The sequence below is a fragment of the Cavia porcellus genome, unplaced genomic scaffold (genome assembly GCF_034190915.1).
Source record: "Cavia porcellus strain 051 isolate PalLab524CR breed Dunkin Hartley unplaced genomic scaffold, mCavPor4.1 scaffold_13, whole genome shotgun sequence".
NCBI classification, from domain to species: domain Eukaryota; kingdom Metazoa; phylum Chordata; class Mammalia; order Rodentia; family Caviidae; genus Cavia; species Cavia porcellus.
This window is the reverse complement of record NW_026947496.1, coordinates 6,445,786-6,460,821: the sequence shown is the minus strand read 5'-3', so window position 1 is coordinate 6,460,821 and position 15,036 is coordinate 6,445,786. Positions and strand designations below refer to the sequence as shown.

Sequence of the window (15,036 nt, the reverse complement as noted above, 5' to 3'; positions counted from 1 at the left end):
ACAGCAGGACAGTAAGCAAGTTTGGAGAGACTCAGGATTTCTCTGAGAGCTGACCTGAGTGCTAGACCCATGTTTAATTTGGCCTACACAGCATGGTGACCCGGATGCATCCCTGATCTCCATCTCTGTCCAACCCTCGGGCCCATGCTCCCACAGTGGCCTGATGCTATCTTTGGCTCCTTTGCCTTCACAGGGGTTTATCCTATGGCATCTCATCATGTGGTGCTGTGTGTTCTCAAGGGCTCGCACAAGCACCCTGTGCTTACAAGGCCCCCAGGTCTAGTGCTGGAAAAACATTTGCTTGAGTAAAAACCACAACTAAATGATAAATCTTCACTTGAAAAGTAATTATAGGAAGCAGTTCTCCCAGGTTCTATCACTATGCCAGTGTTTAACCTGGTGGTCATCCCTGCTCTCAGCACAGAGGGTCTGAGAACCGCATCACCAAGTCCGGGAAATACTTTAATATGTAGTATTATGAAGTCATGCGTTACCACGGACCCATGTAGAAGGAGAACATGAAATCTGTCCAAAAAAGTAAAAGAAACAGGTCATGAGGTCGAGAATATATATGGCAGCTCTGATTTCTGGGCTGGAACTCACTGCCAACCCGGAGCTGTGCAGGTAGAGCACACGCTTGTGATGCTCGTACAAGCAGAAAGCCATGTGCCCGCTGTTCCAGCCATGACACCCTGAAAAAGGACGCCCGCAGATCCATGAGACAGAGGAACGGCCACCGACTGTGTGTCAGCATGACAGTAAATAACAGCGCCCACCATACATCTGACTGTAGATCTGTTCAAGCTTCTGACTGCGTGATGTAAAGCAGCAAGTTGGAGCTTATGAGGAAACTGAGGACCCAGCAGAGGAGAAGGTAGGGAAGAACTTGCCATGCAGTCCGCGGCTTGAGCTTTCCCCACAGGGTGGTGCTGGGACTGATGGTGATGGCCTGGACCATGCTGAGGAGACAGGTGGTGCAGATGGAGAGGCCCCGGGCCACCCTCCCAAGGTAAACCACAGTTTTAAGCCTGTATCACTTAGGAAGTCACTGAAAGGAAAAGCTGATCTTCTTTCTGTAATTCCTGCAGCACAAAGCGTCAGCACATTAGTGAAAGCCAGTTGAGCAAGAATAAGATCTGTGGGCATTTTCTGAAGACCCACGAGGTACAGGTACACATGCTGCGTGAACAAGAAGCAATTCCTTCCAGTGCCTGTCCCGGTAAGAGCAAGGAAGATTGTCCTGGGTGTCGAGTTTGTCAGATAATCCTCTGATCGCATGTACAGAAGGCAGAGAAATTCTTAAAACAAGGAAATGATTGAACAGGAGATATTTTGTTCTGCTTACATGAAAGGAGAATCTACAACACTGGAGAGTCTGACGTACACGGCTCGGTTGGTATTCTTTTCTTCTGTGCTCCTCATGTTATTGCTTCTCTGCGATTTCATAGATTCATGGAGGTGATGATGAGATCCACCTGCACAGCCCATGGATTCTGTTCTGTGGTGTACACTGTTGACTTCATTCCACCTCTTCTCACTGGTTTTGAGTCCCATATGTCAACACATATGTTGATGAAGCCCACTAATATTCCTGTTTCAGTGTGTGCGGTTTATGAGACACGCCCGAATCCCTCTCTGTATCCTGCATTCCATTTTACTTCACAATCCACCAAACTGCACACGGTCAGAAACAATGGGGTTCCCCGTGCCGCCCTGCTTGTGGCCTGTGCATGTTCCCCAGCTGCTATGCTGCTGGCTAGAAACAGCCCATAGCTGCCACCCTCTGCCTTGGTGGAGGCCGAACTCCTCTCCAGGTGTGAGTAGACACACCCCTCTCCTTCCTCAGAAGACTTTGGCTAATGTCCGACTGACTAGGCAGGACAAGCTGCCCCGGGGTGGTTATGTCGTGCAAATGCATCCGGGACTCACTGGCTGGAGGTGGCTGATACTCTTTGCTAACAGGATTGTACTTGTGGCCTAAGTTAATTGTCTGCCCACGCTAACTTTATTTTAGCATCTTCCAACTCAAAAACAGTTCATGTGGGTGCCAATTTTATTTTCAGAGTTTGCTTTGGAGCCACACTGCTAAGTCAGTGCACTCCCTTGCTCTCTGCTGTTTGATTGTCCTACTCTCCGTCAGCAGAGCCACCCTGATCTCTCACCCTACAACTGGTACAGCATGTGTGTCTAGCTTATCACCTCCCTCCAGGTGCATCTGCCCTTCCTCTTCCAGACCCAGACTGCCAGACACAGCCTGCTTGTAGAGATCCACATCTCATAGCCTCTTTCATCCTACTGGACAGTTTTAGGTCTTTTATTCTGGGTGAAGTTGCATTCTCTGGCCTCCTTTCTTTCTCATAAAACTTGCACTTATTTGCTAACGTTCATTGATTTTGCACAAAGTAAATTAATCCTGGCACTTACCTCTGCCCCAGCGACTAGAGCAAAGTCCCTGTGGCAATGTCTGTCCCTTCCTAGCTAACTCCTGACTACTGTCCAGGCTTCGGGGCACCTCAACCTCTTCCCATCCATTCCTTGCACTGTGCTGCCACCTGCTGTTTCTCGCTTGCCCTCACTCTTTCATTGAGGAGCCAGTGACAGCCTCTTGGTTTCTGTCCGGAATCCAGGAGTCTGACTGCCTGATAACAGCGGTTTGAACATTGTGCTGTGGCACTGAGCTACGGCTGTACCCACGCACACCGATTTCCCAGGGGTAGTTAGGGCTAATTGGGGAAGGCACCATTTGCGCAGCTTCATTTTCCCCATCACCTGTATTTCTGGGTGTCGGAGAGCTCGGGTCCGTCTGGACCATGCACCAGGTGGACAGGGCAAGGTCTCCCATGTGTGGGTGAATTTGAACTTTGCAACCAACTGCACTGAATTTTCAATCATGCCTCCCCCAGGTGCTAAAGGGGAGCTGCCGCTGGACCTCTGTAAGACACTGTGACCCGGGTGATGCTCCGCGCTCCCCTGGTCTACAGTGAGGAGCGGGTGAGGCGACAGGCAGTGCTTGTGCCATACCCGGTAATGAACAGGTGCACAGAGACAGCTGTGATTGTTGTGTGCTCTGTCCTGCCTTTTCCAGTGTGTGTGAGCAACGCAGTAAAGACCATATCACATTAGGCTTTGGCTCTGGTATACTAGTTTAAATGCAGCATAATTTAAAAATTGTTAGAAGTCATAAACAGGGCAAGAGTATCCCATGCTGAAAAGAAGAAAGGTCACAGAACTAAGCCTCAAGACCTCAGCAACAGTAAACACGCAGATTCCTCCATCATGAAGAAAAACACACAAAGGCACGGATGAGCCCTGCACGGCACTGCTGAAACGCTGTGGAGGCCCCGGGCTCGCACTCCCATGTCCTGTACAGAGAGCCCTGTCAGGCACAGTGCACGGCGCACAATGCGGCACAGGGGGTGTACATGGGCCAGTGGGACTGAATTTCCGGATGGCATTTGGGCACGATGGCCTCTGTTTTATGTCCCGCCTCTTCCACGTTGGCAGGGGCTCTCAGCCTGGTCTCTCCAGCTCCGGTCCCTGCCCAGCCCTACCTGTGGGCAGCTCCTGTTCCTCAGCCAGGGCAGCTGCAGGCCTCAGAATCAGGAACGCTCACCTGTGCAGTCTGTGTGTCAGGATGGAGTCTGCAGAGCAGTGAGGCCAGGCCCTGGTTTTCCCTCCTGAGTCTCAGGGCTCCTGGTGGACTCTCTGCTGTCAGGATGTCAGCATCCTAAGCCTGGGCTTCCCCAGCCGAAAGGGCCCCTCTGCTCCTCCTCCATCCCTGGGGTGCTGCTCCGGCCGCTCCCTGCTGGCCGGTGATCTGAGAAGTTATCAACTTCCTGGTGCTCACTTCAGTGAGAGTGCGGTCATCGCAGAGACAGGTATCCGTGTCCATGATCATTACAAATGGGATGAGAACCGCAGCTCCAAGAGTCAGAAATTCTCCAGTGTTTTTGGTCACAGAGTGATTCTCTAACAAACAAGTTAAAAATACAGATATAAGAGCATCTGTCCAATAAAAGAAAACAGAGCATCAGAAGAACACGCTTTGTAGTTTGACCTCAGGGTGGGTTTTGTAGAGCAACTTGCAGCTCTATGGGTGAACACTCTGGTGGTGCCTGCGGAGGAGATTGTGCAGCCCCTGGACTCACCCATGACGCCCTGAAACACAGCATCTTGCAGGACCATGAGCATGAGACAAACCTGCTTCTTTTTCTGTCTTTCTGGTATAAAATCAGAATGGTTATCACACTTAACTAATTTGTCATGTGTATTTGTTATGAAGTAAAGTAATAATTCATACCTAGTAGGGAATTGAAAACCCAGAAGAATAAAATGTGAAAATGGAATGGAATAGGGGGAGGATGTGCCACGCAGACCTGGACTTGAGCCTCCTTCACCTGGAGTGTCCAGGTTAGATGGTGACCGCTGGTGCAGATGGAGATGCCCCAGGCCACCCTCCCGAGATACACAGCAATCTTACAAAATCTTACAAAATTCTGTATTACCCAGAAAGTTTCTGAACCCCAAAGTTGCCATTGTCTTTGGCACTCCTTTGCATTTGGCATTATGATATTTGTAAATGCCAAGTGGACGTTAATAAATTGTATTGATTTGTTCTTGGTGTCTCCCCTAAAATCGCACATATAATTCACAGATACACAGGTGTTCCCTGCAATGTTCTATCCAGCTAGGAAAACCCAGACTGCTCTGCTGATAAGGTTAAAAAATGTTTACTTCATTGTCAGAAGCCTTGGACCCCATAGATACCTTTAAGAGACAGCATCAATAGTGATGACGTGTATATGCATCTAAAATTATTTCGCATCCTACTACTGGTTTATTACATCATCATAATATATGTAGTAGTATGGATTTTTGTGCCAGGATCTATCATTATTTACATGACATTCTTGATGTGTTATTTTCTGTTCCTTCAAGTACCATCTTTATAACTACTATTCAAAAAATTATGTTTCTTACTCAGTTTTATTTTTGAACTCCATCTTAGCAAAACCAACATAATTGTTCACATCTTTGTGTATCTCATCTAAATTTAACTCAGCATGGCTGAATGAAACCCAGAAATTCCCATCGGATCCCAGTCACCTGATTCCAAAAGCCTGGGGCTCATGCTTAGCTCTGCTGCTTCCCAGAAAGACACATGCAAGCGATTGTAACACCCTGCTGCCTCAGTGTCTAAATAGCTCTTAAATTTAATTGCATGTAAACTTCCATATAGCTTTTATTTTTTTAACATTTTATTGTACTTCTTTTTTTCTGAGATTAATAATTTCCAGGCTTCCGTTTTGCTTTCATGTCTGATATCTTGGATGTCCATCCCTTAAGTATTCTGTATTTTAAACTTCAGACGAACTGATCTGATTGCCTACAAACATGCCATACTTTTTTTCTAGTCCTTAGTATCAAGTCAAACTGCATTCGCCTTCCAGGTAGCATCAAATAATTGAAACAAAAGCAGCTAAAAACATAGAGAAACAAGCATCTCCCACATCACCCAGCTGCAGCCAGCGGAGGTCCCCTGTAAGGGGCGTACTTCCTGTGGCCCGTCTTATTTTGCCCCCCTTTCTTATTTGAGTGGAGGTATATTGTTTTGGGCCATATGTAAGATATATAATTTGGTTAATAAATGTAAGTAACAAAATTTAACGTTTCTGTATTTTTATTATAGCATTAAAATGAGAACAAAAGGTAAAATAAGAGTCAAGTTTTACACAAGTGGTACCGAGGTGTTACTCTCTATCTACATGGTACCTGGAGAGGTCCGAGTTATCCTCTGCGGCCTCAGGACTCCTCAGAGAAGCCCACGTTGGTTCCACACGTGCTGATGTTTACCAAGCGGATCAAGACAGGAGCGCTGGGTGTGCTTGTGTGTGGAGGCCGAGTGATGCCTGCAGGGGACAGAAGAGAGGCCTCGCTCCAGCAGGCGATGGCATTTACAGTTGCTGCAGGCCCTTGGGGGAGACAGTGGGGTCACTTAACTTTGCAGTCTGACGTAAGTGTGTGGTTTTCCTGAGCTGGACTGGTTTTTATCAATATAGCTGATTTTTAATTCAGGTCCAGATGGCTTTTACCACGTCTGATCTAAACCCTCCAGTCTCCTTCTTTCCTTCCTTTCTGCTTCTTTTTCTTCTCCTTCTTCTTTGCCTTTTCCTCTTTTAAATAAAATAAAGTATTTGGAAAAGGAACTGTACTTCCACTTTTAGTGACAAAAACAAAATGTTTACAAGAGTAGCAAAACATGAAATAGTGATAAATCTCACCCCAAAATTTACAAGACCTATATACAGAAAACTAAAAACACTACAGAGAAATGGAAGATTTCAACAAACATTTTAAGGTGAAACACTTTAACAATTTTCCAAAAACTGATCTAATAATCTAATTCTAAGGAAAATTCTATATTTTAAAAAATTGGTAGGCTTTTCTAAAATGGATATGAAAATCCAAAAGATTAGAAATCATTAAAACAACTTTGATAAAGAAGGAAAACTCTGGAAGGCCAGTCTCGCCTCTTATTCTCAAATTTACATGAAACCACAGAGAGCTCCTCTGGCCTTTTATCTGATGCCTCGGGCTTTGCCTCTGTTCACACACATACAGTGCCTTTTAAGCCCTCCTGTCTACTTCTAAGAAGTATTAAACGATTCCTGAGGATTTGTCTTTGCTGAATGTACTTCCACCCTAAACTGCACATAAATAAGCTTATTGTCAGGTCTGATACTGCAGGGCCTCAAAACTTTATGTATATAATTATTACCTTTCAAATTTTCTTTCTCCTTTAAAAATAGGGAAATTCATACATCTGCCAATGCATTTCAGATGGTAGTACACAAGGTTAAATGTCAAACACAATACAAATTAAGTTACAAACTTCAATGGCAAGCATATAACATCGTTTAAAAAGTAATCTGGAAGAAAATTGTTTAAATGTTTAGTCGGAGGCTACAAGCTACTAGAAATGGCTGCATTCAAAATACTTCAAAACTATAAAGGACTTATGAAAATGTCTTTCTTATTTCTCTTTTATCTTCCTAGGGAATTGCACTATTGTACAACCTTTTCTCAATGTTCTAAAATTCTAATACTTTGGGTCAGATTTGGGATCCGTCTCTCAGAAACCTGAATAGTCATTTTTTTTTTTTTTTAACTTTCTGCCAGAAGAAAATGAAGGATGTAAGAGACAGCAGGGTGACCACTTTCCAACATGTTTTGGGAAGTTGTATAGAAGTTTAAATCAAAAGGCATGCTATGTTTTCATGTTAGTGTAAAATGCACCATTTGGGTCTAACACGCTCGTGCTGGACAGGGAAGTGAGTTCATCTGAGATTCTGGTTTCTCAGCAGAAATCACGAGACTAAGGATTCTTGCTGTATGACAAATGAAAGCGAGTACCTCAGCTTGTACTAAAAGGTTGAAAAAGTGTAAATTCTGAAAATAACATGTATAATTTTGTTTATTATGCACATTATCTATTATCTATCTATTTATACCTTGACTTTCATGTATGGTATCTTATTGTTATTAGAATAGGAAAATATTTCAGAGGGATGCGGACAGAGTGCTTCACACTGAACACAAAGAATGCAGGATGGGAGACACAGAAGGAGGAAGGGGGAGATGCCCCGTTTGGATGCAAAACCTGGGCAAATGAGGTCAAGAGAAGATGCTGGCAGTGTCGTAAGGCAGGTAAGGAGGGTGGGAAGGAAACGCGCTTCCCAGCACCCTGAAAAGCACTGGTGTCTGTCTGACATTTGGATCAGCTCAAAGGGAAAACCTTATGCAAAGACCAGACACTGAGCTCTGTAAGGAGACCAGGTCTTCCCCAGGCACAGCCATTTGCAGGCATTTGGGGACAGCTGCTGCTAAGGTCCCAGGCACAGACTTTTGGGAATCAGAAGACAGGAAAAGTTTCTAAAGCTCAGAGATTTTCTTGTCAACACCCTGGTTTAGTCAAAGGGAGATCAGGGTGTGAACTTCTGAGGGGAATTTCCAAGGCATCCTTGAGCAAACCCTGGCCCCATGCGACTCCTCCTGGGGCAGCTGTGGTGTAAACAAGCCCTGGGCTGGCCCTTCCTGGAAGGAGGGGCTCTCCGGGCTGTATTTATAACTTCACAGGCTACTACCAGCCATCACCCAGGCTTCTGTCTTCACATTTGTTCCCGTCAGCGAGAAGGATCTCGAGCATCTGCCTCCCTGTTGTTCAACTTTCCCTCCCGTTCTGAGATGGCTGCCTTTGCTTGTTGCAGGACCAGCCTGGGGTTCAGTTGAGACTGATTTATATAAATAGGACGGGCACTCAGGGAGAAGGAGAATGACCCACTCAGTTCCCGCAGTTTGAGTTCCCATTTTCTAGAACTGTCCTCACCTTACCAAAGTTTCAAGGGATGACAGAAATGGGGGTCGACTTCTGAGACACAGAATAAGTTGCTTTCCTCTCCTGGTCCAGTCGTTCGTTAAGGACAGGAATGTAATAAATGACGATTAGCACAGAGGGCTCTGCTTGAGAGCAAGCACAGCTGAGGACCTGGGCAGCTTAGGAGCCTCCTTGCTTTACCTGTGTGCACTGTTCCTTCAAGATCTTGACTGCAAGTGGTTCTTTCTTACTTGTCCGTTAAGCAGCACACGGGCTGAAAACCTAGGTGTGCTCACCCACGTTTCCCAAAACTCTCCATGAGCACCGTAGAGAAGCTCCATGGACACTTTTGTAGTGAATCTATATCAGGAATGGCCATTTTCACCATGACTAAGCTGTGCAGGGGGAACCTCTAGTCACCGCGCAGAGAAGTGTAAATAAAGGTGGGCACAGGCTTGTGCTTAGAGTGACCAGGGCACTGTTTCCTGGAGTGAGAGCAGCACTGAGCTGTCCTGGGAGAAATACCCAGAGCCACACATGACCCACCGCAGATGGTAAAGTACTTGTGCCATAAACAAAAGAACAGCACTTAGAGATAAGTTTAATTTCCATTCTCCAATTTTAAGTGGGAAAATCCAGGCACACAAGTGTTGAATATGTACCATATAATGTATGTAAGGATAATTACAAACTGAAAGTAAAAATATTACATTTCTCTAGCATACAACAAGTATTTATTTTGTCATTTTGGTAAAGTGTTCTTTTTCAGAAAATATATAATATTTTTCTGCCACTCTGAGACAGACACACAGCTGATGAATTGTACACTTTGTATTAGATATCAAAGGTATATTTAGTTTAATTTCAAGCATTCCAGTATACACAAAGACATATACACAGATGCATGCATATATATATATATATATATATGAACAAATAAAATAAATGAGATAAAACGTTAGCAAGAAATATAGGTAAACCTGTATATTTTATTCTGTGTACTATTTTTATTCTTGCAGTTCTATATTCATTTAAAATTAATTATAAATGAAACATTTATAAATGAAAAATTATCTGTATATGCAGATATGATTATTTACATAATATATAAAACACTTTTATATTTTCAACACAAAACTTCTATATCTGATAAAACAAATTCATCACTGTGGCAGGAAATGAGAGTAATATACAAAAGTAAATACATTTCACATACCAAAAATAGGTCCACTGATAAGGAAGGCAGGATAATAATTTCATTCACAGAAGCATCTAAAAGTACCCAGAGTAATCCTAACCAAGGAAGTACAAGTCAGATATACTGAAAATTAAGGAACACTGAAGGAAGAAATTAGACATTGGCAAACAGGAAGATCTCCCACGTTCACAGATCAGGAGAATCAATATTGCTAAAACTGCAGTCTCACCAAAGCACAGACCGCATCAAATACCAAAGGCATTCTTCCAGGAAAACCAATCCTAAGATCCATATGGAAGGACAGGTGAACCAGAACAGCCAAGGAAGTTCTGAGAAAGAAAAATGCTGGAGGCATCCCAATATTAATTTCAAAATACTCTAGAAAGCTATAAAAACAGAAACAGCTTGATATCACCATGAAAATAGACATGTGAACCAGGGGAATTAAAAGGAGACCCAGAAATAAACCACACAACCGTGGTCCCCAGATCCTTGGCAAAGGCATCTGGACAACAGCCTTTCTAACTCTCAGTGGGTGCCGGGACAGCCTGAGGTTGCCCTTAGACGCTGACCCTCACCTTGCCCAAGCAACAAACCCCGCTGCATTGAGGATCTAAGTGCGAGGCTCGAAGCTGTTATGAGAAGGTGTAAGGGAACCACTTTACCTTGCGTGCAGGCAATGACCACATGAACAGGATTCCAGCAGGCCAGGAAACAGCAGCAAGAACTGGGCAACGGGACTTCATCAGATTTGAAAGCTTTCACACGCCCAGGGAGACCCAACAGAGTGAAGAGGCAAACGTCTTTGCCAAGAACTCTTCAGACAGAGTATTAATACCCAAAATATATGCAAAGCTATAAAGTGTAATATAAAAAACATAAGATAGCAATAACATTTCTCATCAGAATTACAAGGGTCTACAAATACAGTACTCAGTGTTTTTAGTCGCGAGGGCGATGCAAATCAAACTACACTGGGATTTCATCTTACCCAGTCAGAATGGCTCTTGCCCAGAACAGTAAGAGAATCAGTGATCAGGCAGGTACCGAGGGTACAGACACCTTGGTCTGATTGTAGTTAGGGAGAGTGTTAAGTTCAGAGCAGAGGTCCCTTAGAAAGCTGGTTAGACCGACTGTGGATCCAGCTACACCACTCTTCAGGAGACGCACAGGAGAATTAAAACCAGAGTGCTGCACAGATCGCTGCACACGCACGGTGGAGCAGTGAAGTTCACGTAACTAAGCTACAGAAACAGCTCACTGATGGTGAACCCGTCCGAGCTCTGGATCACACAGACAGTCCGCTATGGCATGCGCGCTGTGGGTTCCCCACCCTGGGGCCCTACGGGATGAAAAACCATGAATGAATGAAAAACACGTGCTATGCAGACACGATGGAGTAGCAATCAGTCACTAAGAAGAGTAAATTTTATCATTTACAAGAAATTAACCACTTAAACCAAGCCAGCAAAACTCAGGCCAATGTATCCTGTTTTTACTCATATGTGGAAGTTAATTTATATAAAAATTATGTATAATTATACCTGTATACGTAGAGACACACAGAGAGAACGTGAAACTAGTAAAAAAAAAAAACTACTAGGAAAGAGTGAGGGAATCAGAGGAGGGGGAGCGGAAGGCCACGAGGAAAAGATGCAAGTCTGAATAGTCCCACATGAACTATATGGATTCGTGTGTCCGCTGTGTGCTAATAAAAACAAAGAAAAGGAGAAAACATGATTTTTCTGTTGAAAAACATTAAACCACAATAAATGTACATGGTAAGACCTCTCCTGAAGATACTGAAGGATAGGAAAATAAACCTGTTATAAACAAGCAGATCTAAGCTGGAGTCCAGAGCCTCAAGGGCAGCCGACCCTGAAGCGAGAGGACTCCTTACACCGCTGCCCCAGAGTTCACCCTAAACTCAGTGCAGCAGGAGTTGGCCGTGCCACTCTGTTCTCATTTTCAAAAAATAGAGAGGGACATTGTGGAACGAGTTGCCTGGGGAACTAGAGTCCGGCACGCCCAGGGGAACTGGGACAAAGGAGATGACACGGCCACGCCATTGCATGATGGAAGAGGGCAAAGCGTGTTCAGGAGCTGTGCCTCAGACGTAACCCAGGAAATCACCCCATTTAGCTTCCCAGAGATTTCCACAGCCCAAAGGAACAAGCAAAATAAAAATCACCTAATTTCCTTTCAAAAGTGCTCAAAAAAGAAAGAAAGTGTAGTTTTTTTGCAACAAGGGGAATTTTTAACTCTTGTTCTTATGTTTACACTGTCGTGTATAAACGGGTAACTTACTCAGGTACTGTTTTTAGATTTCTTTAGCAATAAAAGGATTTGAGTGTACTTCCATGTAATAAAGATTGGATTTTCAGAGTGTAGGATTGGTCTATGAAGAGCATGGATTCAAGGGTCTTGAGCCCCATGTTTTCTAGACGGCCTTGGGGGGAACCAGGTCCAGCTGTGACCCAGAACCCAGACAGCCGACATGCGCACTTCACGCCGCGTGACCGTCCCCTTGTGCAGGTGTGGTTGGTACTTTTGCAGAGCGCTGAATCCCAGCAATGGTCTCATCTTTGTCCCCGTGCCTCGCGAAAGTGTGAAAGGGAAGGGAAGGCATTTATTCTGTGGCTCAGAAATTATTCACTTTTTTGCTTCATATTCTACTGTTAAAATAATTATGCCCAATTAAGACTGAAATAGCTCCTACATCAAGCAAACACCTGAACTGTGGAAGGCGAGGGAAAGTTGTACATCAGAGACTGAGACGCGCTGAGGGCTTCTTCCTGCCTGACAGGCTGACACCTGTCACAACAGAAGTCTTGGTGTCACTGCACGGTGGCCCTGAGCTCCCCAATCCTGAAGGTATGAATAAGATCTGGGAAGCCGTGCCTTGCAGGAAGGACCTGCCCAGGACTCGTCTGCACCACAGCTGCCAAAGTGAGTGACCTCCTGATTCTTTCACTTAATCAGGTGTGCCTGAAAATTTCCCTCAGAAGGAGAAGCGTTATTCTGTTTACGACTAAAAACCAGGGCAGCTGTGGGGAGGGCCTTGGGGGCTCAGAAACCTCCTTGTCTAGTGACCTTTAAAAGTCAAGTAGGACAGGACAGCACGAGGAGGGAAGGTTTCAGGTCAGTTCAGGCCTCTGCCTCCCTGGGTAGACGAGATTGTAAGTGAACTCTGGGTTTGATCAAGCATCTGCCTGGCTCCTGCAAGGAATCAGAAAGATGCAGGAGTCTTTGGGGTTTCTGTAAGTTTTGTTTTCTCCCACCACCAATTTTACTGGAAACTTGACTCGGCTGATATCACTTCCTGTTTTTAAGTTTGAGTATTTCATTTCTAGTGCCCTTTTGCATTCCGAAATGGGCCATATCTGTATTTTTATGTTATAAATTTCCTAAGTGCACTTCTGCTTAATATTAGATTTTCCTTTCTGCTTTTATTCATAAATTCTCCACATGCTAACACACAGTTTTATATTATACTTGTTTTTCATTTATTATTTATTTATTTGAGACAGGGTCTCGCTTTGCAGTTCACGCTGGCCTGGACTCACTATGTGGCTTAGGCTGGCCTCCAACTTTTGAAACTCCACCTGCCTCAGCTTCCTGAGTGAGGGTTTCCAGGCATGTACCACTATGCCCAGCATTGTATTATACTTATAAGTTAATTTATTATATACCTGTTTATTAGGAGAACTGTTAACAATGATTGAGGAAAAAATTATAGCTTCTCTTTCAAGAATCTTAACCATGAATTTGCCAGGCTATGAGATATTGTAATAAGAAATAACTCACTTTAGTTATAGCCAAGAGCCTTGGAGTACTGGGCAATAATTTCATCTTTTGTTTGGGAAAATAGCCCATGATAGATGCTATACTCTGCTTAAACTGTTTGATGTCAGATTCAGGTTACTGTTTAACCTATAGCATGACTGTTTCTTATAACTGCAAAGAATTGTTATGTTATGAAATATTTTGTGCACCATGCCTATGATCATTACTCATGCTTTCTTCAAAAAGGTGTTTGCTGGACCCAGTGTTTTTCTGTCAGTGATGAGAGCAATGGTTTTGGACCTTGTCAAAGGAACAATCCTAGCCTTTCTGGCCGGACTTGGCACTGCAGGGAACATCTTTGTTTTTGTAAATCATATACTCATGCTTAGGGGTACTGAGAAGAAGGTTGTGCACCTTATTCTCATCCATTTGGCCTTTGCAAATATCATAATGCTTCTGTCCAAGGGAATGCCAAGGACGATGGCAGATGTTGGTGTGAGAAACTTTCTGGATGACACCAGCTGTAAGATCGTGTGCTACCTGGAGCGGGTGGCCCGGAGCCTCTCCATCTGCACCAGCGGTCTCCTCACGGTGGTCCAGGCTGTCACTATGAGTCCCAGAAGCTCTCGGTGGAGGAGGCTCCGGCCCAGGTCTGCATGGTTGGTTCTTTCTTTGTTTCCCTTCCTGTGGATATTCAGTTTTTTGACAAACATCAGTTTACTCCTTTACATTACAAGTACTAGTGTGAACACATCACAAATGAGTGAGAGTGACTACTGTTATTTTCGGCCCAAAAATCAGAAGGTAAGATGGATCATTCTCAGTAGCATGGTCCTACGGGATGCTGTGTTTCAGGGTCTCACGTGTGGGCCGAGCGCCTACTTGGTGCTTCTTCTCCGTAGGCACCACCAGCATGTTCTCCACCTGCAGAGCTCCAAGTTCCTGTACAAAACTCCCACTGAGGTCAGAGCTGCCCGAAGTGTTCTCCTTCTGATGCTCTGTTTCCTCTTCTTTTATTGGGCAGATTGTGTTTTTGCTCTACTTGTGAATTCCTTCTTGAAGAGTAATCCTATGTTAAATATTCCAGAGTTTCTCACCCTTGGTTATGCGATTCTCAGCCCATTTGTGCTGATTCACAGAGATGGACATGTGGAGGACTGCTGGCCCTCTAGGTGGGAGAGCAGGACTTGCAGAAAATATTTATTCCCTGCATCCTTTAAAGTAAGTAAGTTTGAAATAACGCTTACTTTCATTGTGCTCTATGTAGTAAAAACTCAAATGAGAGTAGCTCACTTGAGACAAAAATACAAGTGAGAAAAATATTACTTCACATTGTCATATAAGAGCTGTTGTGCTATGAGCTGTGTCATGTAAGTGCTGGCACTGAGCTTGTGGGAAGGGGACCTGGGGTCTTCTCAATCCACCGCCTGCATCCCTCGGGAAGCGGAGACATCATGCCCTGCTGGTCACAAGAAAGAGAAATGGTGTGATAAATCCTTGCCTTTAATCCTTTTATCCAAGAACTTCATTCTAGGGCCTGTTTGCAGATATATGTGTTCATGTAAGACACACAAAATGAAAGATAACTTTTGGAGGCTGCTTTAAAGACAAACCCAAGTATGCAGTAAATGGCCATTTTGCTTGTTTTTAAATTATATATTTTTTAACTTTATTAGGG

At 44.2% G+C, this 15,036-nt stretch overlaps 1 protein-coding gene and 2 pseudogenes across 1 annotated transcript; 1 reads left to right on the top strand and 2 right to left on the bottom strand.

The window, feature by feature from the left end:
* Positions 1 to 371: 371 nt before the first annotated feature.
* Cavporv1r-ps735 (vomeronasal 1 receptor cavPorV1R-ps735 pseudogene) lies at positions 372 to 1,278 on the bottom strand (annotated as a pseudogene).
* Positions 1,279 to 3,727: 2,449 nt separating this feature from the next.
* Positions 3,728 to 4,730, bottom strand: Cavporv1r-ps734 (vomeronasal 1 receptor cavPorV1R-ps734 pseudogene; annotated as a pseudogene).
* An 8,907-nt stretch (positions 4,731 to 13,637) lies between these two features.
* On the top strand, positions 13,638 to 14,672 carry Cavporv1r666 (vomeronasal 1 receptor cavPorV1R666). The gene is given in 1 exon segment (NM_001167444.1): positions 13,638 to 14,672. A coding segment is annotated over 1 exon segment (1,035 nt).
* The last annotated feature ends 364 nt before the right edge of the window (positions 14,673 to 15,036 follow it).